The 25,808-nt window shown below is 39.5% G+C and overlaps 1 protein-coding gene across 2 annotated transcripts; it reads left to right on the top strand.

Annotated features, from left to right (window-relative positions):
• Positions 1-1,699: 1,699 nt before the first annotated feature.
• ZNF800 (zinc finger protein 800) lies at positions 1,700-16,253 on the top strand. 2 transcript variants are annotated; one of them, XM_074168195.1, is made up of 5 exons: positions 1,700-1,797; positions 2,397-2,507; positions 4,794-4,889; positions 8,339-8,482; positions 11,408-16,253. In XM_074168195.1, the coding sequence occupies exons 2-5, from the start codon at positions 2,447-2,449 to the stop codon at positions 13,171-13,173; spliced, it is 2,067 nt and encodes a 688-aa protein (XP_074024296.1). In that variant the 5' UTR covers positions 1,700-1,797; positions 2,397-2,446; the 3' UTR covers positions 13,174-16,253. The 2 variants fall into 2 exon arrangements, with proteins under 2 accessions (XP_074024296.1, XP_074024297.1); XM_074168196.1 differs by lacking the exons at positions 1,700-1,797; positions 4,794-4,889 and having other exon boundaries at positions 2,447-2,507; positions 11,408-12,487; positions 12,548-13,173.
• The last annotated feature ends 9,555 nt before the right edge of the window (positions 16,254-25,808 follow it).

Here is a 25,808-nt window from a genome sequence, read left to right as displayed (position 1 = left end):
AGTTTCTGAATTTCCGTTGCTGAGATTATGATTTGCAGGTTGCTTTTCTCTTATTTTTTGATTGCTCAATAAAATGGTATTTTTAATGGGGCTACCAATGTTCATGGTAAATGACCAAGAGGCAAAGTTGAGCTACTATTACTCTACTATTTTGACATTTGTCACCCAGTGGCATCAGCGAGACTGTAAGATGATCTTACTCTGAGTCTGATACCCACCTCTCCTGGGAGCTGGGGAATGCTAATTCTCCAAGTTACTTCTTGGGCAAGTGCTCAAGGAGTGCAGCAAAGGAGTTGACGGGAGTTGTGTTCCTGGCACTTCGTTACCCACAAGCTTCAGTTTTACGCAAGCGCATTATACAGGGGCTGAACACAGCTACAAGGCTGGGTGGAGTTTAAACCTCTTCCTGTCTGTGTCTTAAAATGCAGCAGAGCTCAGGATGTAGCTAAGCTCCTCAAGATGAGAGCACCTCTGGACACCTGCACTTGCATACCTAAGGAAGGTTTCAGTTGACTTCTGCTGTACTTCAGAGTTAAGATGCTACTTGGCACTAGGCTGTTCAAAGTGTTCTCTGACACTTAGGATGTCTCAAGTTCATTAACCAAAACCCAAATGGACTTCATGATGGAGTTTGAATTTGGCCTTATTGGTGAACTGAATGTCTGTATTTTAAAAGAAGACTATATTGCTTAAAAGTTGATGGTAAGAGATGGTAAAACCTTTCTGTCAATGTCCAATTTGAGAAACAGTACTAGTAAGACATTTCACTCTACCATGGACAGTAGAATTGACTTTGAACTTTGAAACCACAAATCCCATCTCCATTAAGAAGCACTTGCATCACAAGCCAAAGCTTAACAGATCATTTCCGTGTTAGTAGCATCACTCAGCAATTTTCTGTCATGATGTACTTATTCCTTTTATTTCCTTACGAAAGGTTTTCCTTAAACGATAGAGGCTTTTTCTTAAGTGGAAGAAGACATACGTCCTTTCTTCATACTTGCAGCCTTTCTTTTGGCAAAAACTATTACTTTTTCACTAACCCAAGCTACTGAGAAGTGCACTCAGTGTCGGATTGCGCAGCCACCCGGTGGAAACGTATCTGAAGCCACCAGCTGCCCGCCTATCCACTACAGCGCACCAACCTCCTCCTGCCAATACTTGGAATACACATCACTCAATTCTCGCTCTCAGAAAATGAGTTTTTCCTCCAGGTGTTGAAAACATTGATCTATCCATTTCCATGGTGAATTTACTAAAACAAATTGTAGGGGTTTTTTTTAGGGAAAAAAAAAAAAAAAGTAATGAAGCAGACCAGGCTGAGACTGGGCAGAAGTACCACCTGAGGTGATGGTGGCTGCTCCCACCGGTGTGGGAGCACCGGTGCCCTCAGGGCAGCCCTGCCCACCACCGGCCTGCGCAGAGACCAGCGCCGAGCCTTCCCCCTCACAGGGGCAAGGACGGCGCCGGTTCCCGCTGCCCGCTGAGCCCCCCGCCCGGCGGTCACCCCCTGCGGCTCCGCCTCAGCCCGCCCCCGCCACTCCCGTCCCGCCGCGCTCCATCCCCACTGCCCCAACGGCCGCCCCGCGCCCCAACCGCCGCCCGGCACCTGTGCGGCCCGGGCGGGGGAGCGGCGGCCCAGGCGCCTGCGCACTGCGCCGGCCCCTCGCCGCCAGGGCCGCAGTCACTTCCTGCCCCTCTGCCCATCCGGCTCCGGGGTCAGCGGCCGCCGCTCTGGCGGGACAGGGGAGAATAAAGTTTAATTCGGGGAGGGGGAAGCCGGCCCTCCTCGCCCAGGTAGGGGCTCGCCGCCGCCGGCCCTCCCGCCGCGCCCTTCCCTCCCGCCGGCGGCGCTTGGCGGCCCGCTGTCACCTGCCGGCCGCTCCCCCATCCCCGCTCGGGCTCGCGTGGCGGCGCGGCGGGCGCGCACGGCTCCGGCTCCTCCGGCAGCGCCGCAGGGGGCGGTCGGGACGCAACTTTCCCCCCCGCTCCGATCCGGCTGGAGCTGAGGGACGTCGTCCCGGCTGCAGGGCTGCGGGAGGAGGGCTGGGAGGTGGGGACGGAGCGCGGCGGGAGAGCGGCGCGGCGGGAGCCGCCCGCTGTGGGGGCGCGGGGCTGGGCCGGGCGCGGCGGGAGCGGGGCGGCGGCCGAGGGGGGCTCCTCTCCGGCGGCCGAGGCGGGCCGGGCCGTGCCGGCTGTCGGGGCCCGGGCGGGAGCGGCCGTTGCAGAGGGCGTTGTGAGACCGGCTGTAAACAATGGAAAGTTTCTCCTGCCCGGAGGGTGCCGCTGCTGCCCGGCCTGCTGCGGCGGGGCCGCTGAGGGACGGGTGGGTGCCAGATTCGCGCCGTCCCCAGCCACCGGCCCTGCGGGGGTGACAGTTAATTTGCTTATTTTAGCAGAAACGAGGTGCTGGATGTAGAAGGGAAGTAGGTGGTGCGCACGGAAAATGCCTCTAAGGGACAAGTGCTGTCAGACTGACCACCATCACCATGGATGCTGTGAGCCAGGTACAGTGGCGTGTGATGCTTTGGCTGTTTTGCTTCTCCCCTTCCTTAAAAGCTTGTGGAAACTGTTGTGATGTTGCAAATGTGCATCATTAGTGACAATTTTGGATGTAAAAAGTTTCTGAATTTTGTTTGGAAAGGGTTTTGTTTTTTTCTTTCATATCCTCAAACTGTCATGTTATTATTATGTTCTATTATTATGTCATGTTATTATTTCAGGAAGATAATTTCTCAGTTTTTGCAGGACGTGTAGTAATCTGCAAGCCACCACATGGGCATTGCATGAAGTGAGGAGAGGAAGGCGACAAGTTGTATAAAACAACTTGCCTTTTTGTTTCCAAAAAGTGTAATATTCTGATCTCTTTGTAAAATGACATTTCTGGCAATCTTTTGCATTTGCTCTTTATATTTTTACTTTGCTAGTCCTCTGGTGAACTCAAAGATCATATTTTCAGAGGAGGAAAAAACACTGAAGTTCTAAAGCTTATATTTGCATTCCACTGCTGTATGACATGGAAGATACAATCAACGGAAAGTATAATGCTTTGTTTGAAGGTTCAGCCAACTTGCTACGTTTTTTTTGTTCTGCCTACTGTTATAATTAGTAGCCTAAAAGAAAATTTGGTTCCTTTCTTATTGCAGAGTTTGTTATTTGGATGCTTTCACTTGTGTTTTGAAAAGAAAGGCATGTTTAAGGAATTAATAGTTGAAAGCTTGAGCATGGCAACAACTTTGGTAATGCTTCTTTAATTAAATGTAATTTGAGAGTAGGTATTGTTCAGCTATTAAAAACATTTGCTTGTGTTTGACATTAAATGGTTTTGAGTTGTTATAATGCTTTGAAAAAGCTAAAATACTTTTCTTGCTTTACAAATAATAGCAACGTGTTATGTCTGCTTCATGTATGTCACTCCTCTTGATGTCAGTGGGTGTTGCACATGCATTTTAGAGGCAGCATACAAACCAAAATATACTATTTTGAAGAATAGGGAATAGGCTAGTAGAATACAATATGTCATTGTGTTGGAGGTCCCCAAACGATTAGCTGATTTGTAATGGTTGTTATGTGTTCGTATATATAATAGTATATTATGGGGCCAGCATAGTTGGGTGGAATGTTCATTCTATCATTCTTTTCTTAGACTGCTTTTCTTTCTGATGTTCTTTTCAGCTTGAATTTATTTATAACCTTACATCTTTTAGAACAACTTCCCTGTCAAAAATGTGTTTAACCTATTAGCACTTTATATCTCTACATAGTTTTATACTATACCTCTACTGCTCTTTATTAAAAATAAAATTCTTAGAGATGCTCAGTGCTTCATTTAGAAATGGAAACCTTACAGTGGGGTTAAAAATCAGATCAAATGGATAAGGTAGGAGCTGATTTATGAAACACAAAACTAGTTATTTTGTGTTTCAATGAGAAATTTCAATGAGAAATTAACAAGATGACCTAACTAATGATTTTGCAAACACATTCTTGAATAAATGCTCTTACTCATTTCAATTTGATTTTCCTTTCTGGGCAAAGCTTAATTGCCTTAGGCATATACAGCAGTAGAATGCTATTAATTTTCATATGTATAAATGCTGCACATTGGAATAACTAATGATCATCCTGATAAATACATATTTTAGTTTCAATAGATTTTACAAAGGTTATGATGTGGAATGAAACTTCAGAAATGAGGTATTACTTCAGCAGTTTGCTTGAACCAGAAGTGTTTCTTGAATGTGGTTTTATTGGTTAAAAATATCATATTTTTGGTTCGTACAACTCAGTTACACTTGTGCTTTTTTTCTGATCATTGCTACTTTAGATTTGGATTCGGTGCTAAGGTGTGTACTGACAACATTGAAATCACGTAGTAGGCCGTGAAGTACAGTATTTAGTAAAGTTTTTTTTGTATATCTGTTTTGGTTTGACCGATGGCAGTCAAGTAGATTGTTCTGGAAAATTTCTTTAATTGATGGAAAATTCTAATAATCAGTTTGGTTTTGTGTATTTATATATTTTTGTCTTTGATACACAAAGCTTTGAGTACACTTTTTTTTTTTAATCAAAATCACAGCAAAATATGCAAATTTTCCAGGTGTCATGGCTGGAAAATTAATTATGGGTTGGTTTTTAATTCAGTGTAGATGAGATTTTTTGAGTAAGACAACTTTTACTGTAGTCTTAGCCTTTATTCTTATCTAGTTTTACTGTATGCACAGAAAATCTGTAACTTAATAAAAATCACTTGAGTGTTCTCTAATGGCTTATTATCCTTCTATATATTTCAGTGCATCTGTTGGAACCTGGTGATCCTCCGTTATTACAGCAGCCTCTGCAAACATCAAAATCCGGTATTCAACAAATCATTGAGTGTTTCCGATCAGGTATGAAACTATGCCTGACTCTTATGAAGTCTATTACCTTGTTATAAGAGTTACTTATATTTAGTATATTTAAAAAAACCCAGCACCTGACTTTCTACATATTTGCAAAGTATTTGTAGGTTTTCACAGAACGTGGTGAAGGTACAACTCCTGCTGTATAGTCATCTCTCAAAAACCATAAAAAAATCAGTGTGTTATTCTGCATTATGTCATCCCTCCTGCTGTTATTAATGAGTTGTCGTGGTTTCGGCTGAATTTACCAAAACCGGACCGGCAGATGGCCCTTCCCCCCCCTTCCCCCCACTAAAAGAGGAGAGAGGAGGAGAAAGAGATAAGGAGATTCAGAAGTTTAGAATGAACTAAACTACTTTAATGAAGAATTAATATTAAAATAAAAATAAAGAAGAAAATAATGAAATAGATAAAATATATACAAAACCGTATCAAGCTCCCAGGATGACAGTCACATCACCGGCAGGCACTGGGGAAGTCCCAGACTGGACTCAGTGACGAATGGGAACTGGATTTCAGCTCTGGAGTCAGGAACACACGGATCGGGATCAAAGGCAGATGAACAGACAGAGTCCTCTCTGGACGTCGGCCATCGCAGGAAGGGGGTTGACCCTTTGATCCCTCAGCTTTTATACTGAGCATGGGGCAGATGGGATGGAATACCCCAGTTGGTCAGGTTTGGGTCACCTGTCCTGTCCACTCCTCCCCACCGATGTGACCCCTCTACGTTTTTTCCATTTCCGACCCTCTAAGGGGGCAAATAACGAAATTGCTATAACAACCAAGGTCAGCCAATAAGTATAAGCAAGGGCCTCCCTGCATACCATTCCTTGGCATGGAGCACAAACATTGGTCTTATCATTCTGAGAACGAGCAGTTTTCTCCACGATATGCCGTTAATTTCAGAGAGTTAGAGGAGGCCTAGCTAGGATGTAAAGTTACAGAACAGAAAATTGGTTCGGTTTTACTTCAAACCAGGACATGAGTTTATCCTAAAACTCCTGAGATGGGGAGGAAATTAAGTGTTTACCCTGAACTTTTTAGAATTGCTCTCTCACCTGACTTTCAAGTTGTTCCTTGGTTGTTTTCTGGAGTTGCAGTACATAGCAATGAACCTAAGAATAACCACTGAGCATTTGGCTGAGCATGCCAGAGATGATTCAGACCTTTATGTTTTTTCTAGCTGTTTCTATGCTTCTGATATGGCAAATCAAACATTTTATTTTCACAACCCTCGATGCAAGAGCACAGCAGTTGTTACAAAAATTAAAGCAATGTCTTTAATGCTACTATCAATGTGTTTCTAGATTTTTCCACATAGGGCTGTTATACATGAAACACTTTATATATATATATTAATCATTGCTGCTATGTAACGGGATGAATGTCTTGGCTGAGTCTTGAAGACTGGCACAATATTCAGTTTATGTTCTTCACTTGCGTTTAATTGACTTATTACTAGAAGGAAAACAGGATGTGTGAGTCGTGATTAAGTAAACTTTTATAAGAATTGTGTTTGGATGAGATTGCCGAAGGCCTCTGATATGGGTGGCAGGCTTCTTCCGCTTGAAGCAGAATAATGGAATCTCTACTGGTAATAGCACAAACTAGTTGCAAGTCTCTGTCTCTAGGCTACTTCCAGATTGTCCTCACTGGCAGGGGTTAAATTGATAGCCTCCCTTGCCATCTTCAGTCATCTGCACCAGGGAAATTGGACAGAAGGCAAAAGGACTTAGACCAAAATTTTACTGGTTGGGTTTGAACAAGCAACATTTCGTTTTGGAAAGAAACTATTTTGATTCTTGTGGTAAAGAAATACAGATTAAGCCCAAGGTATTATCCATAATTATTTAAGCAGTTTTAGCAGAAGTTTCTGTCATCCAAGGTGTTAAGAATAACAGGTGAGTTTGAATCTAGATTTACTTTTTTTTCCTAAAAATGAAATTGCTTGCTAAAGGCATAAACTTTGGTATTTCTGCCAGAGTAATATTTGTAATAACCAATGTTCTGTACCGATTTCTTGTGACTATGATGTTATTCTACCTTCAACATTTACAAATATTAATAGAATTTGACGAAGTGTCACCTGGCCCAATTAGATGTAACTACAAAATAAAGGAGGCTTCAGTAAGCTGTAGGCAGCATATGCTGGCAGAAGACTGACTTTTCGTTGCCACAATTTGCAGTTGGTGAGGAGTAAGGACGTGCTTATTTTTGTGCTTGGTTTTGGGGGAACTCTGTACAATTTTTAAATTTGGAGTTTTCACTAAATCTAAATATTTGTCCAGTAGTCTGTAAAAAGGCAGGTCAGATGAAGGTGAGGTTGGTAACACTTGAGGATAGAGCAGTGAGAGGAAAAGACAAGCGGCTATGGCTCAGGGAAGGCATAGGAGGGGACAGAAACTGGACGGTAGCCTCAGATAGTCAAGTTTGGGTCCCATTTTTAATCAGTTGTGGAAGAAGAAGACACTGTGCTTTGCTAAAATTCAAGTGTAAAAAATTCTGTACTACTGCTGTTACACCAAGAAATAAAAGGTTGTCGGTAAGGCCCATTCATATAGAAGAACTATTAGTCTACTATTAGAAGAACTATTAGGTTCATAACTATTGTTATGAAATTATTAATACTTGAAAGAGTTTTGTTTAGGAGATAGTTCTGTGGTGTGACTGAGTTTGATCTTCAAAAGGAATTCTGAAGAGAAGTGTCTGTGATGACAGAAAACTTGAACTTCTAATTCAGCTTGAAGAATGTCTTGATGCTGTTTGTTAGTTGTCTGGTACGATTTATTCTTAGTCCCATTCCATTATATTTTTTTGCTTGTTGGACTAATTTTGATTAATTTTGATTTATTCCATTGTAAGAAGAAATCAAGATAGAGAAATAAGCTGAATTTGGTTAGCTAGTGTTTCTTTCCAGTTCGGAGTGGTTAAGTATTCATCATTTAGTAACCCATTGCTAGTTGTAGGCATTATGTCCATAGTTTCCTTGAGATGAGAAATGACGGAGTAGGTTTGAAGTGTAACTTACACTCTGAATCCTTGAGTTGTTTAAGCAAGGCAGGAGCTGGAATACATCAACAACGCTAGATCAAAGTGTATCTTTGTGGCTTGGGTTTTTTTTTTTTTTGAATATGCAATGTATAATAGTATGGAAAACCCACACATTTTGTCACACTGCCTATGTTTTAACAGAAAGGTTTCTGCCTTAAATTATGTGTATTTTCCTTTCAGCAGGCTGAAAATATGTCTACACTTGTATTTTCTTGCCTAAGCGTCATCGTAAACTTGGAGAATTTATCATAAACTTACAGTGCAGTGAAGTAGCATTAACACAAGATAAAATGCTGTTATAATTGCCATGTTTTAAAATGTTTCCACGTTCATGGGATGATGTGAATTAAAAGATGAACCCTCCTGTAATGTTTCTTTTATTTCAGGAACTAAACAACTTAAACATATCTTGTTAAAAGATGTGGACACCATTTTTGAGTGTAAATTGTGCCGGAGTCTCTTCAGAGGATTACCAAATTTAATTACTCATAAAAAGTTTTATTGTCCTCCAAGTCTTCAGATGGACGACAGTAAGTCTTACTAATTGAAATATTTAATAAAGCTGTCTGAAGTTGAGAAACTTATCTTTCTGTACCATTTATACAAGTACACCAGAAGCAAAATGCAAAAAAAGAAGTGGAATTTCAGTAGTAACATATGTAGATCACTTTTATGGTAGTAAAGAAGCTATAAGCACTAACTTAATATGCATTAACAACTGAAACCCATGTCAATGTCATAATTTGATAACTAGTTTATACAACCAGCCTTTTAATGAAGAGTGTCACTTTTAACATGTTTTATCCCCCCTTCCCCTTTTTCTTTCTTTCTCTCTTTACTGTGAAAGATACTGAAAAGTATGCCAAAGGGCTGGGAAATGAATCTCATAAATGTGGATCTAACAAGGCTTTTCAGTTTTAGATCAGCATAGTTCTGATGGACTTCAGCTGGATCCTGTAAAGTGATTTGGATCAATATCCATAATTTTCTCCTGTACTTGGGAAGCACTCAGTGTTATGAATGAAATCCTTCAGTCTTACTCATTGTGAAACACAGACAGAAAGCTCACCCTTTAAGGATCTATGCTTCAGTAATACTGTCTCTTTCCCACAGCCTCACCTCACCTTACGCAGCTTTAAGATACTCTGTGTGATCATGCGTAGCCTACCACCTTTGTTGCAGAAATTAAACTTCATTTTTAAAAGAAAGTAACTTAAATGACAAGGAAAAAAAAAATATATTCTTATGGAAAAAATAAATTGTTAAAATCTTATTCCAGTGATGACTTTTTGTTGATCTGAGTAAAGCAGAATAATTTGGAAATGTGTCAGCATTCAAAAACGTTTAGTAAAGCTTTCTAATTATCTTGATCTCTTGACTAGATCAACATAGGTGCAATGAAGATTTTACTTTCCCGATTAATGCCGCCTTGCCTCAATACTTCAAAAACTAGGACCCAACAGAGATTTGCGTAGGTGATTCTTTTCCCACACTGCATCAACTAGTGTTGTGAAGGAGAAGGTGAAAAGACTAGTACTGTCACCTTCCTTAAATGTGTGTGCTTGCCTTCTTGAAGGGAGTCAGAGCTTTTCTGTGAAAAGAGATGAGTTGTATTTTCAAAGCGAGGTTAGAAGTACATCTGACTTAGATGCAAAAGTTTCTAACCAAAATAAGAATACCCTGAGTAAGGACTTGCTGTGCAGCTCCTGACATTCTGGTCTTCATTTAGTTGGCTGGTTGGTTTTCATAGTTCACTGTCCACTAGGAGGGATGCAAATGAAGAGAATACTACTACCTGCTCTGAATAAAACTATATAAATACTTACATTTTATATAAAATTGAATATAGTGGTTATTGAATAAAGTGGGTGTTTTTTCTATAAATAAAATTAAAAGATACTGAACAAGAGGTAGAAATAAAAGTTCAGCAGCATCACGGTGAAAAATTCCAAAGACTTCCCCAACGACTTTTTTGAGATGTATTCTGCTAGTGTAGTCATTAAATGACTGAAAAGGTGCTATAAAATAGGAAGGACTTTTTACCCTTGATAAAAAGTTATATAGATAGTCCTATTTGAAACTAACTGCAAAAGGTGTTAAAAATTCACTGTTAAAAGATGGGTTCTGAGGAACAAAACGGCATATTTTTTTGTACTGACACACTTTTCGTGTATTGCTGGCAGTGTGGAAAGAACAAACCTAAGTGGGGGTTTTTAATTAGCTGTTACCAGCAATCACATCTTGAAATCATCATGGATAATTTTGAACTGTATCATCTCAGTGCCTCACCTTTTTGCTGTAGCTCCCTGGCTTCTTAGTTGTGCAGTGCAGGTATTTAGTGTGTTGTGCTTGGAACTAGATCACTGAAATAATCTGACATTTAAAACAGGGTATTACTGAGGCCTGTAAATCATGAATGGCACGAAGGTAAATGGGAGCAATCATTTGTGGAAAATTACCACTCGGTAAAATTATCAGTATTTTTTTTTTTTTTAAATATGAAAAAATGATAGCCAAGAATGTAAATGTTTCAAAAGCATTAGAATAAACTTTTTGGAAACTAGGTGTATTAAAACAGTACTTTAAAGGCAAACTTCATCTTGAGAAGTTTACTGGCTTTAGACAAACAAGGAGAATCCCTGCATCCTCCTTTCTTGCTTTTTCAGTCTGCTCCAACATGTTATCATGGCAGAACACAGAATGAACCTTTGGTGAACCTCAGTGAAGTTATTCTTTCTTAAAATAACTTCTTTAGCTCAGTTTTTATTGTTTTGAGAAATTAGTACATTATTTTTTTCCCCCTGAACAATACAGGATTTTTCTGCCCTTAACATTTACTACCTTACTGTTATCACTGAGCCTGTGAACTGCTTTGGTATTACTGAAAGCTTTCCCTGCCCCAGAAGTTAAGTCGTTTCTTACCTATTTATATCTTCGTGCAGCGCTCGGGTTACGCGGACGTTTCATTCTTTCTTAAGGACTGTTCAGAATTCACAGAGAAGAGCTTATGTCCAGAATTAGGTTCCTTTATTGAGAATGCCCGTTTCCAACAGTAGGAAAATCAGTTTCTATTGATAGTTCAGGCTTAGTTACACACCTGCAGAACAAGCTCCATTGTATGCCATTATTTTTGCAATTGATGCAGATTTTTGAAGAACCGTTTAATTCCAGGCAAACTAATTTTTAGTTTAGGTGGCTTTCACATTAACACATTAACAACATTAACACCCTGGATGTACTTCCAGCATTGGCTTTTAATAAAAAAGTCACTTGTACTGATGTGATAAAAATGATTACTCAAAGCCTTTAAATATAAATGGTCAGAAAAATAGTACAAATGCAGGATTTGTGCAAATTTGTGACTGAACTGAACACAGTGGTTAAAAGATACTTTGAAATGTAAGTAATTTGAAATTACCAAATCATTAAAAAAACCCTTTGCCTCTTTTTCACAGACCTCCCAGATATAAATGATAAACAGAGTCAAGCCATAAATGACCTCCTGGAAGCAATCTATCCAAGGGTAGATAAGCAAGAATACATCATTAAATTGGAACCTATAGAAACTAATCAGAACGCTGTATTTCAATATGTATCCAGGACTGATAGCCCAGAGGAGAACACAGAAAATAGTAGTACCCCTGATCAAGCTCCAGTACAGATACAGGAACCCAGCACTGAGCAACCCAAGACTGTTTCAGCTCCAGCCCCAGTCCCAGCTGGGGAGACTGTAGAATTACCTCCTGCCGATCCCGTTACAAACAAAGTGATACCTACTCCTGAAGAACAGCCTCCAGCAGTAAATCCTGAATTGGACTCTCTGGATAGTCCTGATTTTGGCCACCAGTTGATATGTTGCCTTTGTAGGAAAGAATTTCATTCCCGACGCAGTGTACGCCGGCACATTCGAAAAGTGCACAAAAAAAAGATGGAAGAGCTAAAGAAGTACATAGAAACAAAAAAGAAACCAAACCAATGCTCTGCGAAAGGACGAAATAAGAATGTTCTCGTAACATTAGGTAGAAGTTGTCCTGTATGTTATAAATCATTTGCTACAAAAGCCAACGTAAGGAGGCATTTTGATGAAGTTCATAGAGGATTAAGAAGGGATTCCATTACTCCTGATATAGCTACAAAGCCTGGGCAACCTTTGTTCTTGGATACAGTTTCTGCTAAAAAATCTTTTAAGACCCGAAAACAAAAGTCGTCTTCAAAGGCTGAATACAATTTAACTGCATGCAAATGCCTTCTGTGCAAGAGAAAATATAGTTCACAAATAATGCTGAAAAGGCACATGCAAATTGTTCACAAGATAACTCTTTCTGGAAAGAACTCCAAAAGAGAGAAAGGACCCAACAATACTGCCAATGGCACAGAAATAAAAGTAAAAGTTGAACCAGCAGATTCTGTAGAATCTTCACCCCCTTCCATTGCCCTTTCTCCACAGAATGAATTAAAAGGAACAAATCATTCAAATGAGAAAAAGAGCACACCGTCAGCGCACAAAAATAAAGTTAAACAGGACGCTGAAAACCTTAAATCAACTTCTAAATCAACCACTAAATCAACCTGTAAATCAACTACTAAATCAACCTCTAAATCAACCAATGCATCTGCTGCAGGTGGCCAGCAAAAAAACAGGAAGCCAAAACTTTCAGCTGGCTTTGACTTCAAGCAACTTTACTGTAAACTCTGTAAACGCCAATTTACTTCTAAACAGAACTTGACAAAACACATTGAATTACACACAGATGGAAATAACATTTATGTTAAATACTACAGGTGTCCGCTCTGCTCTTATGAAACACGTCGCAAACGTGATGTGATAAGGCATATTACTGTAGTGCATAAAAAGTCACCACGCTACCTTGGGAAAATAACTGCAAGTTTAGAAATTAGAGCAATAAAAAAGCCAATTGATCTTGTTCTAAATAAGGTGACAAAAAGAGGCCCTCAGAGGGATGAAACAAAACAGCTTGTTTCAAAACAGGATGTCACCTCTAATTCTCCCAATAAAAAGGATGTAGGAGCTGATGTTGGCATTGAAGTAAAAGTAACAAAAAACTTTTCTCTGCACCAATGCAATAAATGTGGGAAAGCGTTTGCCAGAAAAGCTTTTCTAGAACATCATAAGAAAACCCACAAAGCAAATGTATCTCATTCACCTGAAGAAAATAAAACCAAAGGCAGAAGTACAAGATCTAAAGCTGTTGTCTGGTGAGGAAAAAAAATAAGTGTTTTGTCTTTTTTTTTCTTTTTTTTTGTGTTAAGAAACAAAACCACTGCCTTTCATTTGCTGTTGTTGATTTATTGCCGAAAACATATTTTTCTATAGATTTTATGTTTTAGCGGCTTAAATACTAAGGTAGATGTCAAATTTGTTTATTAAATTTTGTTTTTAGTGTTTTGGAGAAGAGTTAATTTTGAAATCTGTCACTGTAGGAAGTTGAAATAGAATATAGATTAAACTGTACTGAGTCAACGCTTTAAATTGTCTTAAGGCATCTGTTGTAATCAAGCTAATATACATACATTTCTAAAATAGTAATTTTTAAAAATTAACAGTATTTTTGTTTGGTTTGAATAACTTAACCTGTTAATTAACTTCTCTGTGACCCAGTTGAAGAAGTACTAAAGGTGCTAGAGTAAAAATTGTTGACAGAAAAAATCTCTATGAACTTACTGGAGTGATCACGTGTGCATTTTATTTTATTTTATTTTTTTTTTAATTTTAATGTCTGTTGCCTATGCCTTGTCAGCAAAAGGACAGAACAGTTTTTTGGAATGTGATTTGGATGTTTAATTCCTTTGATTTAAAATCAGTATGAGTTAGGTGTGTACAAACACCTTTAAAATCATCAAATTTAGGATTTGATTCTTTTAATGCTTATTTATATAAGCACAGGCCTGGAGACTTCTGATCGTTTATTTGTAAAGTGTTTGGGTCTCTTCTAGGATTTTTGTTTTAAGCCTAAATATGTGTAGAAGTCTGGCCAAGAATTTTCTACGCTTCTGCTTATATGGTACTCGAGGAATTTTTTTACACTTGGAGGGGTTGTATTTCTAGTTTTTCATTTTTCCATAGCCTTCATGTTAAAGATGATCTGTTTTTAAAAGGACCTTTTAAAAAAGGAAATAACGTATGTATGCGGTCAGTTTGTATTTCAGAATGACTAATAGATGCCTGAAGGTTAAGGGGATGTACAAAAAATTACAATGAAGAGAGTCAGTAGTGATACCTGTAAAAGTTTTTAACATCCTTATTCAGAATTACCTTTCTAGCATATTTGGTGAGAAGAAAACCAAGTATATGTGCCTTGTTCTATATTTCAACTCTGAAATACTGTTTCCCAGGAGGTAATTTGATTTGAGTTCAGTTTTTGCAATGAATTGCCACCCAGCTATATTAAATTGTAATCTGGTGCTTTGGTGACTTAGTAACAAATCCTGGCTAAGTGGATGGAACTTCAAAAATGAACGGAGCTGGACCCTGAATTATGCTGAATTTCAGAGGAGGAGTGACTTCTGCATTTTGATCAGGAATTAAAAATTTAGCCTTACAAATTATTTATGTTTTGTAATTTAAAACTGAATTATATGGGTAAACTCAAAGTATTAATTTATTCCCATATCTCCTCAGATACATTCAAGTGATGTTCAGAAAGTTTGGAGTTCATTTGAATGAAAAAGATTTTAGGTTGTTGTTGGAACCGCTAATATCTTGATAATGGTATGAAAGGAGAAAATATTGTCATAAGCTGTTGTTTTCTTCCTAAATTGATAACTGTTCTGACCGCTTGTAGGACAGTGCCTCCTCCCAAAACACTGAAGTAGTTGAAATGCACATGTGCTTCTAAATTAGCAGTTATCTCTATGCAGTTGAGGTTTGACAAGAGTTTAGAAAAAACTTTCTGAAATTAGAAAAAACTACAGAGGCAAGTTAATGAACAGCAGCTTTGGAAGAAGATTTTTGTTCCTTGTTTAGGAAGTCATCTTCAGAGAGCTCATCATGCATACTGGTCCTCCCTAGTAGTGCTAACTGGTGAACAGCTCTTCACTTTTTTGTGATATCCTACTTTGGCAAGTGTTGCATCATATACTGTTTTAAATTTATTACAAATGAATGTATAAGAGCAAACAATGTAGTGTATATTGGCTGAATTGTACTAATTTTTAGTATTTGCCATAACATCAGTTTGTTCATATTGACTAATTTCCCAGTTCTGGGATATTCTGAATTTCACTGTACCGAAGTTACTTCAAAGATCCCCATTGTGTTTCCATATGTGGTGCATAGGACAACTTTGTAAACATCTAGGAAGTTTACAAGAATATCCACATTCCTCTATTCTTTAATTTTTAAAAAAAATTTATACACAAGCACTTTAATGATAGTTGCAGTTTATTTTTTCAGTTTATTTTTTGAAAGATCAACACACTAATGTTAATATGAAGTTAGTGAATATTTGCTGATGTATTATAGACAGACAATCTGTGCACAACCACTTATAATGTTAGCTTATTTCATTAAATATTAATAAAAAGGGAGGATAGTTTGGGAGAAACTAAAAATATTTTTTCTCTCAAGATCATGAATGACCACTATAGGTAGCACTTGACTTTGTATAATTTGGAAAATGTTTTAGATCCCTTTCTTTAACCTTTTAATCAAGATTGTAGTAAAACAGTCGCGTGCCTACCATTATGAAATTCTTGGCAGGTTTCATGCATCAGTGGTTGGGGGGTTTTCGTTCTGTTTTGTTTTGTTTTTTACTTTTTAGAAAATATTTTGTTTAGTGATTTGTGTCAAATTGCTACAATTTGAAAGGTATTGTACATCAGAAGAAATACCATGTTTTTTATATGGGTTCGCTCCCTTACTTAGGGAGGTGCCTCGTGTTCATATATACTTTTTGTATAAAATATATCTAAAAATGTTGATCACAAGATCAGGAGTAAAAATACTTTTATGGATAGAGAAATATTTGGCCCTGTTAGTGCATTGCACTAAAAATACTGTGAAGGGGAACTGGACTGTAGCTGTTGCTCAAAATGTTCTATATTGAATGTACATGCTTTTGTTTGGATAAATGTACTGTATTCGATGGAAAATAAAGCAGAGTGGAAATCACTTTTAAACAAAGTTTTGTTTTCATAAACAAAGAGATGTCATGTTTGTAAGGGTAGAATATCTATCACTCCACAGTCGGAAATTATAATGTTTGCATTTTTGTAAAATTTTACTCTTTGATCACTGAAACTGGTTGTTTGTAATATTCTGTTGTAATAAATGTGGTTTTTTTGTATAAAATATTTGGCACTTGTGGAGTGAACATGTCTCCACGCTGAAGGTTAACCCTTGCTATATTGTTCGAAGAGTACTGTTGATAGTGGCTTTTTGTGCCTTGTAAAGGTATCTTTTCCTTAACTGAGTAAAGCTTGGTTTTATTATCCTTTTAAAACAAAAGTGAATATCGATATTGAAGGAGATAGGCTATGTGGGTTTTTTTAATTAGAAGATAGGGTTACCTAGTTTTGCATTGCAAATAATGTTGTTGGGCATCTAACGATACTTCTTTTTATAGTTGGAATATAAGAAAAGAACTGCCATAATCATTGTTTATTCTTTTGTAAAGGAAGACATCAAGCTATTTTTGTAAGTGAATTTTAACTAAAGTTCCTGAAAGCCTATAGATTAAAATTAGGAAATGAAAATGCAGGCATAGGGTTAGAATAGCTGTTCATTTCTCAGCTAATCCTTGTGGTTTCTGCTGTCTGTCCTGGGTAAGTGTGCACTGTGCATCTTGAAATACGTGAAGGTGAAATTCCTATTTCAAAGGTAAGCTTTCTTCTGAAGGATCTCCAATTCTGCATCCACGTAGATAAACAGAACTACAAAATTGTTTTGTTCTACTCAAAGCTTTGGGTAGTGTGTTTCTTCTTGAAGGTGCGGCTTAATAATTAGCAATTTCAACAACTTTTTAGAAAAAAAAGATCTTCCCATGAGGTTAAATCTACTGGGTAGCTCTTTTAAAGCACAAGTCTTCTTTTCTTTCTGACTTGTGGAATAACTTTGTTTTCTCGTTCTCCTATAGTGAAAAGAAATGATACTGATTATGATGGACTTGTTCAATTTAATGATCTTTTGTTCCATGCAACTATCTTGAATGGGAGGAAACAGAAATTTGAGGGGAGAAAGATTGCTAATTATTGCTCTTAATTCACACCATACATATTTTTTGACAAATCCTGAAAATTTGTAAAGTTTGAATATAGTCAAGATCCACATGGGCATTTTTCTGTGGAGTTGCACATGAATGTGTCTGAATATGAGTTTTTAATTAAGATGCGGTCTTGCATTGTTGATAAGGGATGGTTTGGCTTCTTTTGCTTGGACTAGCCAAAGACAAATCTAAGTTCTTTAATGGACCTTCAGAATTAAAGTTGGGTCTTGTTAAAGAGCTTTTTATTCAGAATGGAAGTGACATAATTTATGGAAAACTTGGAGGATGATCTAAGCATTCTATATGGAAGCCTGTCTTGTAATACCAAGAACAATTTTTTCTTATGGAAGTGATACGCATCTTCTAATGCTAAGGCATTGAGGGGGTAGGTCTAATGTCAAATTGCTGGGAAGTCTTGCATAAACAAGTGAAACTCACTAATAGTGGAAGCATGAAACTTGCTGAGCTTGCCAGTCTAATGAAGTGCTGGCTTCTGTCTCAAACCCACCTTCTCTTCAGTTAATCATATCTCAGCTGAGGGTGTCTGATCTTCCTGGTTTTATTTTTTGTGTGTTTAAAGTTGGAGAGCTTTCTATTTTTAAGTCTTGTCTTTTCTGTCTGCAGTGTTAGATTCCAGGGTTTGAAAACCTCATAGTGTTTGGTCCCCTCAAGTTTATAGGAGGATTAATGAAAATTGTAGCTTAAATAGATGATGGTGACATTATCACCATTTTTTTTTTTTTTTTAATTGAATTCTGCTGGGATGAACTTAAAGCAATTGTGCGAAGAATTTGTGTGACTGGTCAAGTGCTTGAAGTACTTTGAAAACAAAGAGAACAGTTTTGACTGATGGCTGTAAGAATTGTGGGTTGATGTTTTACATCATTTCCTTTTGGTGAATAGTGAAATACAACAACTGGTAAACCATAGAGGTAGACCAGTATGTTGGTTTGGGGATGAGAGGTAGAGAAGAAATAAAGTTGGATATTTGGATATCCGAGAATTTTGATTTTAAGTGTAAAAGCAAGTCTTCTGGGACACTGGTAAATCATCTCATTGTCTGCATCTGTTCTGTGGAGGAAAAAAAACCCCACTGCTTTATTAAATAACAGAGGGGAAATTAACTTATTCCTAAGAGGTTGATACAGGGTCCTGCTGTGAGAATAAAAAAAAATAAACAGCCTTTGCCACCTAACAAAGCTTATGTGACACTCAGCGTGACACTCTGTTCAGATTGCCCCTTGAATTAGTAACTGGATTTTAAAAATTATGCAGGGTAGCATACACTGTGTCCTGTAACAGCTGAGTAGCTTCAGCAATGAGCCAAGATTCAACAAGTACAAACTATTCTTGTTATGAAAGTTTTTTCTCGGGAGGACTCTAATAATAAAGTTTTGCTCTTTTGTTTTGAACTTGGAAGTATAAGGAATTTTGGAGCTTTTCTTAATCTTGTAAAAAATCAGTATTCTTAATGGAGTTTTATTTTGATTTGTAACTCTTATTACCTCACTGTGTTTCTCTATCAATGCAAAGCTGTAACTTGTTTAATAAGACACTTAACAGAAGTAGTTACAGATTTGAGAAGTAATGTATTCTTTTATAACGAAGAGTTACAATCAACCGATGCAGTACTGTTTCCCTTTCTGTCACATCTGTTTCCTTTCTCTTTCCTGCTGTTTGACTTGTTTCCATTGGAAAATAACAATATTTTATATGATTGAATCATTCAGAAATTACTAAATATCACTGGCTACACCTATTCCATTTGGTAGCTACAGGTGTGTACGGCCTTCAGAATTATCTTGGAGGTACTGTCCTTTTATTATGGAATATTTATGCTGCAGGGTTTAGATATAGAACTAGTGTATGTGATACGAATGAGGATTTTGATTTTTGGTGTTGGAAGTCAGTCGTGAACAACTTGTCTCTGTGTTTCCTAATACCATTGTGGCTGTGCAAGTAGTCAGCTGCTGCTTTAATAGGCCAGGAGAGCAAGTGTAGTGGAAGCAGATTTTGAGAGTGAAGATCTTTGGAGAAAGAAAGTGGGGGCATTAACACAAAGTCAATTGTGAGGATAATGGGGAAGGGCAAATTTATGTTGGTTTCAAGTTAGTAGGTGCAGGACCTCAGTAATTGTATTGATGGAGGACCCCTGGGGTTTGTACTAGTAAGGTGACTTCCAAGCGGGGCTGCTGGATGGGTATAAAGGTTCCCCACCCATCCTAAAAAAGGGAGCGGGGAAGAAGTGGATGATATGGAACACGTTTTAGTTCCCTTTCCTAGGGAGCTTGCAGAGCTTGTTTCCCAGTATCCCTCACTTGCAATCTTGAAGTAGTAATTTCATAAGCAGAAAGTGGAATGTAATTTGAGAAGTTGGGGTTGTTTGGGTTCATTGATCCCTGTGGGGATTGACAAGATATTGGTAATCTTATTAAAAGTGTTGTATACTTGGAACAATGTCTCAAATGAGGAAACAGTATCTTTGACTTTGGAGGATGTAGTGGGAAATGAAGATAGCCTGAGCCTCAGATAGCACATAGACCAAACACATTTTTCTTCAAAACAGATTAAACTATGAACTGTTTCACTGCGTTGCCGGGAGCAATACTGGCATGGCTGTTGTGAAGTCTGAATGGCTGAGTTCTTGTATCTTGCTATAAGGTTATTCTCCAGAAGAAGATTTGATAGTAGTTTTACCTCATACATAGATAGGATTGAGGTTCTCTGTGTCAGTGATACACTGCACTGAATTTATTGGCATCTGGTAATACCCATGCTTTTTTTGTGGTGGTGGTGGTTGCTTTCCTGCCCTTTCAGCTTAAGGCAACTCAGATCTATGTGCTCTGTCCTCGCAGCACGAGCCTTTCCAGAGTAATAGCTAGTTCAGCTCTCTTGGCAGAACTGGATTTGCTTTTTCACGTTACTTACATGCTTTGAGCCTGGGAGTCAGCTCCTTTATTAGGGGCAAAGCAGTCTGCTTTGATGATCTTTCCGCAGCCATTGATGTTACCTAGAAGAGGTCAGTGGGCTCCGGGATAGAACGTAGACCAAAAGCACAGCCCAGGGTTTGCAGGACATCTTGTGTGCACATGCTCTTACATTTTTTCCCTCCCTTGCTCAGGTGTTTTATTCTCCAGAACGTTGTGGTTTTACAGTTCTCCTCAGCTTGTGGCTTTCTGTGGCAAACAAAGGGATGAGTAGGTTGGTTTAAAGTCACTGTCTAGTGGCAAGGCAGGTCGGTTGCAGCTTAGAATTAAAATAGATGTGGATGTGCAAAACATAGTAATCAATTTCCTTCATAACAGTGTATATAAATCGAACTGTCACTCTTTTTGAAGAAGCTACCTTAGCTTCTACCTTAGAAGCTTCTACCATTCTAACTACCTTAGAATGAACAAGCCTAAAATGGATACTTTCCATCCTTTAAATGTGTAAAGCTGTATTTTCCATCAAAAATGCATGCTATTGGCAGGTAACGGGAGGTCAGTAATTTCTCTCAGATAAAAAAGTGGAAACAGCTTTCTAGATTCATTGAGACGTTTCTCTGCATGGTGTTAAACTGGTAATAGATTAGATGGTGCCTGGGTTCACAGGGTGACAGGTCACAGGTCAGGTGTCTGTTCACAGACCTGGGTTCACAGGTCAGGTGTCTGTGCTGGCTCAGGGTCCTTGTTCCCATCAGTATAAATGAGGAAAACAAGGTGCATACCTGTCTTGACCTTGCTGAGAACTGAACAGATTGTGGATGACTGTTCATTTTTGTTAAATCTCAGTAGGTAAATGTGGACATTTGCTCCTCAAAGAACGCTTGCATATGGTAGACTCCTCTGTGGTATTTCATAACTTTTTTTGTGCATATGTGGGACTTTAGAATGGATAAGGATCTAAGTGTTGACATATAAGTAAGGATGCACAAGATGATCTTTTTGGTATGCTGACACGGAATTGTGCATGTATAGCACTTCAATATAAAAATGAGAAAGCTGAGAGAATGTTGAGGGCTTCTTAGGGAGAATTTAGATACCAAGGCTGAGGTATATACGTCCATCTTTAAATGATGGGGTTGAGTTGACCAGAGCCTTGGAGTGAAACTCACACATTTTCTTTTAAATGCTACAACAGCAGCCGTACAGCTTGTGAAATAGGGATGCTATTAGAACAAAAATATTGATGTAGAGGAATAGTACTTTGTATTGGAACAGAATGTGCCAGTTTAAATGTAAAAAACATTGAAAAATGAAGCTCCTTCTGCCCTCTTTGCATGCGGGTGTCATTCTTTCTGGTACGAGATGCCTTTCAGTGTCTTTCTAGTTTGTAGCAGCTGCCTGCTGTCTCTCCTGAGGTTTGTCAAAGACTCTTTTCCACCATGACTGTAGGTTTTAATTTTCCTGCAAGTCTCTTGCTTCTCTTAGAAATCCACTAGTGTTATTGCAGGCTTCCTCCTTCCCATATTTGTCCAGCAGCCTGGAGGCCTCTCCCAGCTGACCGTGCCAAGTTATCCTTAGAGAAGGAGCAGTGAAAATGTCCTCTTGCTTCTACTTGCCGAGGGCAGTGACAGCAGTTGTCCTATGGCAACCCAGTGTCTTTTTTAAAAAAAAAAATTATTTTATGTAGCCTATACATTACCTGTGTCCTCACTACCTGGGGACAGAGCTGTCATGGAGAACCGTTTGAAGACTGATGAAAAACCTGCCTGTGAGGGGCATCTTCAGTGATACGCACTGACTAGCCTCCTCTCTCAGTGTCCAAAGTTAGAATTACCTCTGGCAAACTTGTGACTCCTGTAAATACCCTCCTGAGGGATCTGCCTCCCCACTTGCGATGTGTTGTTATCAAGACAAGTCAGTAGGCACACACTCCCTTTGGTCCCATCATTTGTATGAGTAGTGCGAAGGTGAACTGTTCTGGCTTGAGTCTTCAAGAATTTAATACACTCTTCCTACAGTACATGGTTGGGGGCATCTTGGGAAGATCATGTTTCAGAGCGAGGGTTGTTGGTGGTTTTGGGTGGGGTATTTTTTGAGAAAATGTATTTTTTCTTAATGAAAAGGTTAACTCTACCAGACTACCTGTCTGGTTCCTATTAAGGTGATTGGTCCATTTTAAGTATGTTGGGTTAATGATTTCAGAACACTGAACACCTCGGGTAGATGCACAAACATGTTTTAAAGTGTTTTGGCTGCAGTGCCTTCTCGAACCTGAAGCCAACCATTTGATATTGCAGATTCCTATAAGTGAAAATGCTTGCGACTGGTATAGAAAGTACGTTGGGAACATCCTTGGAACTACTATCAAATTAGGCATTATGAAAATGGTCTTCCATGCTTAAAAGACTGAAGGGACTATTTTCTTAAATGTCAGTAATGTCTAGAAGCTCAAGCTGGGATCAGTTCCATTTGTGCAAGCCATAATTTTTGCAGCATAACACCATGCAAACATCTCATAAATCCTACTTCATCTGGCTGTTGCTATTCTGAGTTACAGTTTAATTATCATTATTTCATGATTTTAACTTTAGAAATTGCTTTTCTGCTATTCGAGGTGATGCTGGAGATAATCCACTTTGAAGAGTTGTTTTCAAATAAAAAAAATCCTTTACTTTGTTTTCAGTAAGCTGTCTTTTAGTCTACAGTCATTTTATCGGGATGCAATGATAGGATGTTTGTTTTCCTTGTCTTATCTCTCTGTAAATGTTAAGGCAACTAACTGATTGCAGCAATGCAGAGTCAGGTACTCAGTTGTGTTTTGAGTGAGACTTCCTTTCCAAAAGAAATTTCATCTTGGAAAAACACGTAGTGGGAAGCAGGGAGGGTACCTTTGAAACTCCTTGTGAATGCATGCACAGCCGTGGACTGACCCACGGTGGTAGGAAATGGCAAGCAAAGTTATTAGCATTCGTGGCTTCAAACCAGACTAGCAGACCAAGATGCTTCCATATCTTGGAGTACAGAAAAATATATTTTTGTATCATGAAGCATTTTCTCATCTCAGTAGATTGGTTTCTAAAGTCCACAACAGTGGAACCCAGGGCAATGTAATCTAAAAGTAGTAGAATCATCAAGGTAATTTTTCAAACACGTTTTGGGGGGCAAGGCTTAGTATGTGAGTAAGGACCTCTTAAAGGAGAAAAGGTAAAACTAACTATGTAGGTATGATAGCTATGGTAGTACAGCTACAGGACAATTCTCTCATTCTTTCATAAAAAAGCTCTTCCCTTGTGGAAGGTGCTTGCTGTCATTTTCCTGTTTCCATCCGGTAGTGAGGTGGTCATCTTCTTACTCAGCTGTGTAGTCCCCAGTCCAATTTTTAGCATTTTACTGCTTGGCTGTGGTTGAGTTATGCTCAATTATTTTTTTATCTGCTTATTATTTCAGTTTCTTTAAACATTTGATTTATTGGAAGTAGGATTTTTTTTGGTCTGTTTTGAAAGCTGTTTTGAAAGCACTTGGTATTTGATCATGTTGGGGCAATGTTTTTTTTTTTTTCTGGAGAGTGAGGTGATACAAACACCACTGATATGGAAGTTTAAAATTTGGTTATGGAGTCTCCTAGAAGGTGATTTTCAAAAAGGCATGGAGGAGCAGGGACAGATCCAGGCAGGAACAATGTGGATCCTCTTATATTTATGCCTTTTAGAATAGATTAGAGAAACAGTTGCCAGGAGTAATATTTCTCTCCCGGCACTAGGCACCTAGTAAATGACTCGAGATCTTCAGGCCCTGCCCAGGCCTATTTTTCTCACTATTTCAGTGTGCCTGAATCTTAAGCGAAGTGCTTATTTCTCCCTTGGTTTTTTTGGTTTTTTTTCAGGTGAGGTTTGGTGCCCTTGAATTGTTTTCTCCATAGTCATTAACTTGTCGTTCTGAGCCGGTGAACGGTAGTGTGTAAGTAAATTCAAATCATTAAGAAACCCAGATTTCTCCTGCTCTGAATGGGCTTGCTGCCTGTGGGGCTGCACCTTCTTTTTATCTTTGTAGCAAAAATAAATGAATAGATAAATAAAACTCAGCAGAATAGCTAGGTAACTATGGTAAGACTCATTAAAGTAGTTGCAGTGGGTGCAGTTTTTTGAGCTGCTTTATACTGAGCGCATGTGAGAGGAATGGGGTAATTCCTGCCCTCAGGCATTCACAGTCTTAATAACTCATTTTGTCTTCACTTTGGTATGAGGAGCGAGGGGCTTTGGGCAAGTGTTTTGTGTGTGGACAGGAAGGGAAGTAGGGCTGTGGTTATTATTAGGCTGCGTCTTTCCGCTGCAATACTGCCACGTCCTCTTCCCCAGACCGGGGAGATGTGGTAAGACCCTGAGCCAGGAAGGAGTCTGGCTTTTGGAGTGGCGGCTGCAAACAGAGCAGCAGAACATCTTGGCGTGAGGGGTGGCATGAAGAAAACTGGGCAGAGCGGCTCAGAGACTGCGAGGAATAAGGCTTTTCAGGTGCAGCAGGTGCCAGGTCTGCAGTGGTTTTTGAGGAGAGAGCCCGAATGTGGATGGGGCGCTGGTGCAGAGGAAACCTAGCGATGCCTGGAGCCTGCGTGCACCTCTAAGTCCTTCTCTAGGATGAAAAGGTCAAAGTGGGCAGTCGGATGGCATCATCTGTTTGACCTGGACAGGCTGGAGAGGTGGGCCCAGATGAACCTCATGAGGTTCAACAAAAGCAAGTGCAGGATTCTGCACCTGGGAAGAAACAATCCTCAGTATAAATACAGACTGGGGGATGAGGTATTAGAAAGCAGCCCTGAGGAAAGGGACTTGGAGGTGCTGATGGACGAGAAGCTGGACATGAGCAGGCAATGTGCACTCGCAGCCCAGAAGGCCAATCACATCCTGGGCTGCATCAAAAGAAGTGTTGCCAGCAGATCCAGAGAGGTGATTCTGCCACTTTGCTCTGCTCTGGTGAGACCTCACCTGGAGTACTGTGTGCAGGTCTGGAGCCCTCAGTATAGAAAGGACATGGACCTGATGGAGCGGGTCCAGAGGAGGGCCACCAAAATGATCAGGGGGCTGGAGCACCTCTCCTATGAGGACAGACTGAGGGAGCTGGGGTTGTTTAGCTTGGAGAAAAGGAGGCTCCGGGGAGACCTAATAGCAGCCTTCCAGTACCTGAGGGGGGCCTACAGGAAGGCTGGGGAGGGTCTGTTTACAAAGGCCTGCAGCGACAGGACGAGGGGCAATGGTTTTAAGTTGGAGAAGGGGAGATTTAGATTGGATATTAGGAAAAAATTCTTTACCGTGAGGGTGGTGGAACACTGGAACAGGTTGCCCAGGGAGGTGGTTGAGGCCCCTTCCCTTGAGATATTCAAGGTGAAGCTCGACGAGGCCCTGGGCAACCTGGTCTAGTTGGGGGTGTCCCTGCTGACTGCGGGGAGGTCGGACTAGATGACCTTTGGAGGTCCCTTCCGGCCTGGACCAATCTATGAATTTATGAATCTGAGCTCCTGCTGGTCTGGCTTTCAGAGGACCGAATGAGAATCAGTTATTTCAGTTTGCCTCGTGACTGTTTTCAAAAAAGACATTTCCAATGTTCCTTTTTGGTGTGACCTGTCACCCCGGTGTCTTGGTGTTGCTCAGCTGGGTGGCAGCAGCAGTTGGCCTGGGTGAGACTTGCAGAGCTTGCCGCGAGATGGCAGCAGG

This window comes from Numenius arquata, chromosome 2 (assembly GCF_964106895.1).
Source record: "Numenius arquata chromosome 2, bNumArq3.hap1.1, whole genome shotgun sequence".
Taxonomy (NCBI): Eukaryota; Metazoa; Chordata; class Aves; order Charadriiformes; family Scolopacidae; genus Numenius; species Numenius arquata.
The sequence above is the reverse complement of the archived record's forward strand: the minus strand, read 5'-3'. Positions and strand labels throughout refer to the sequence as shown.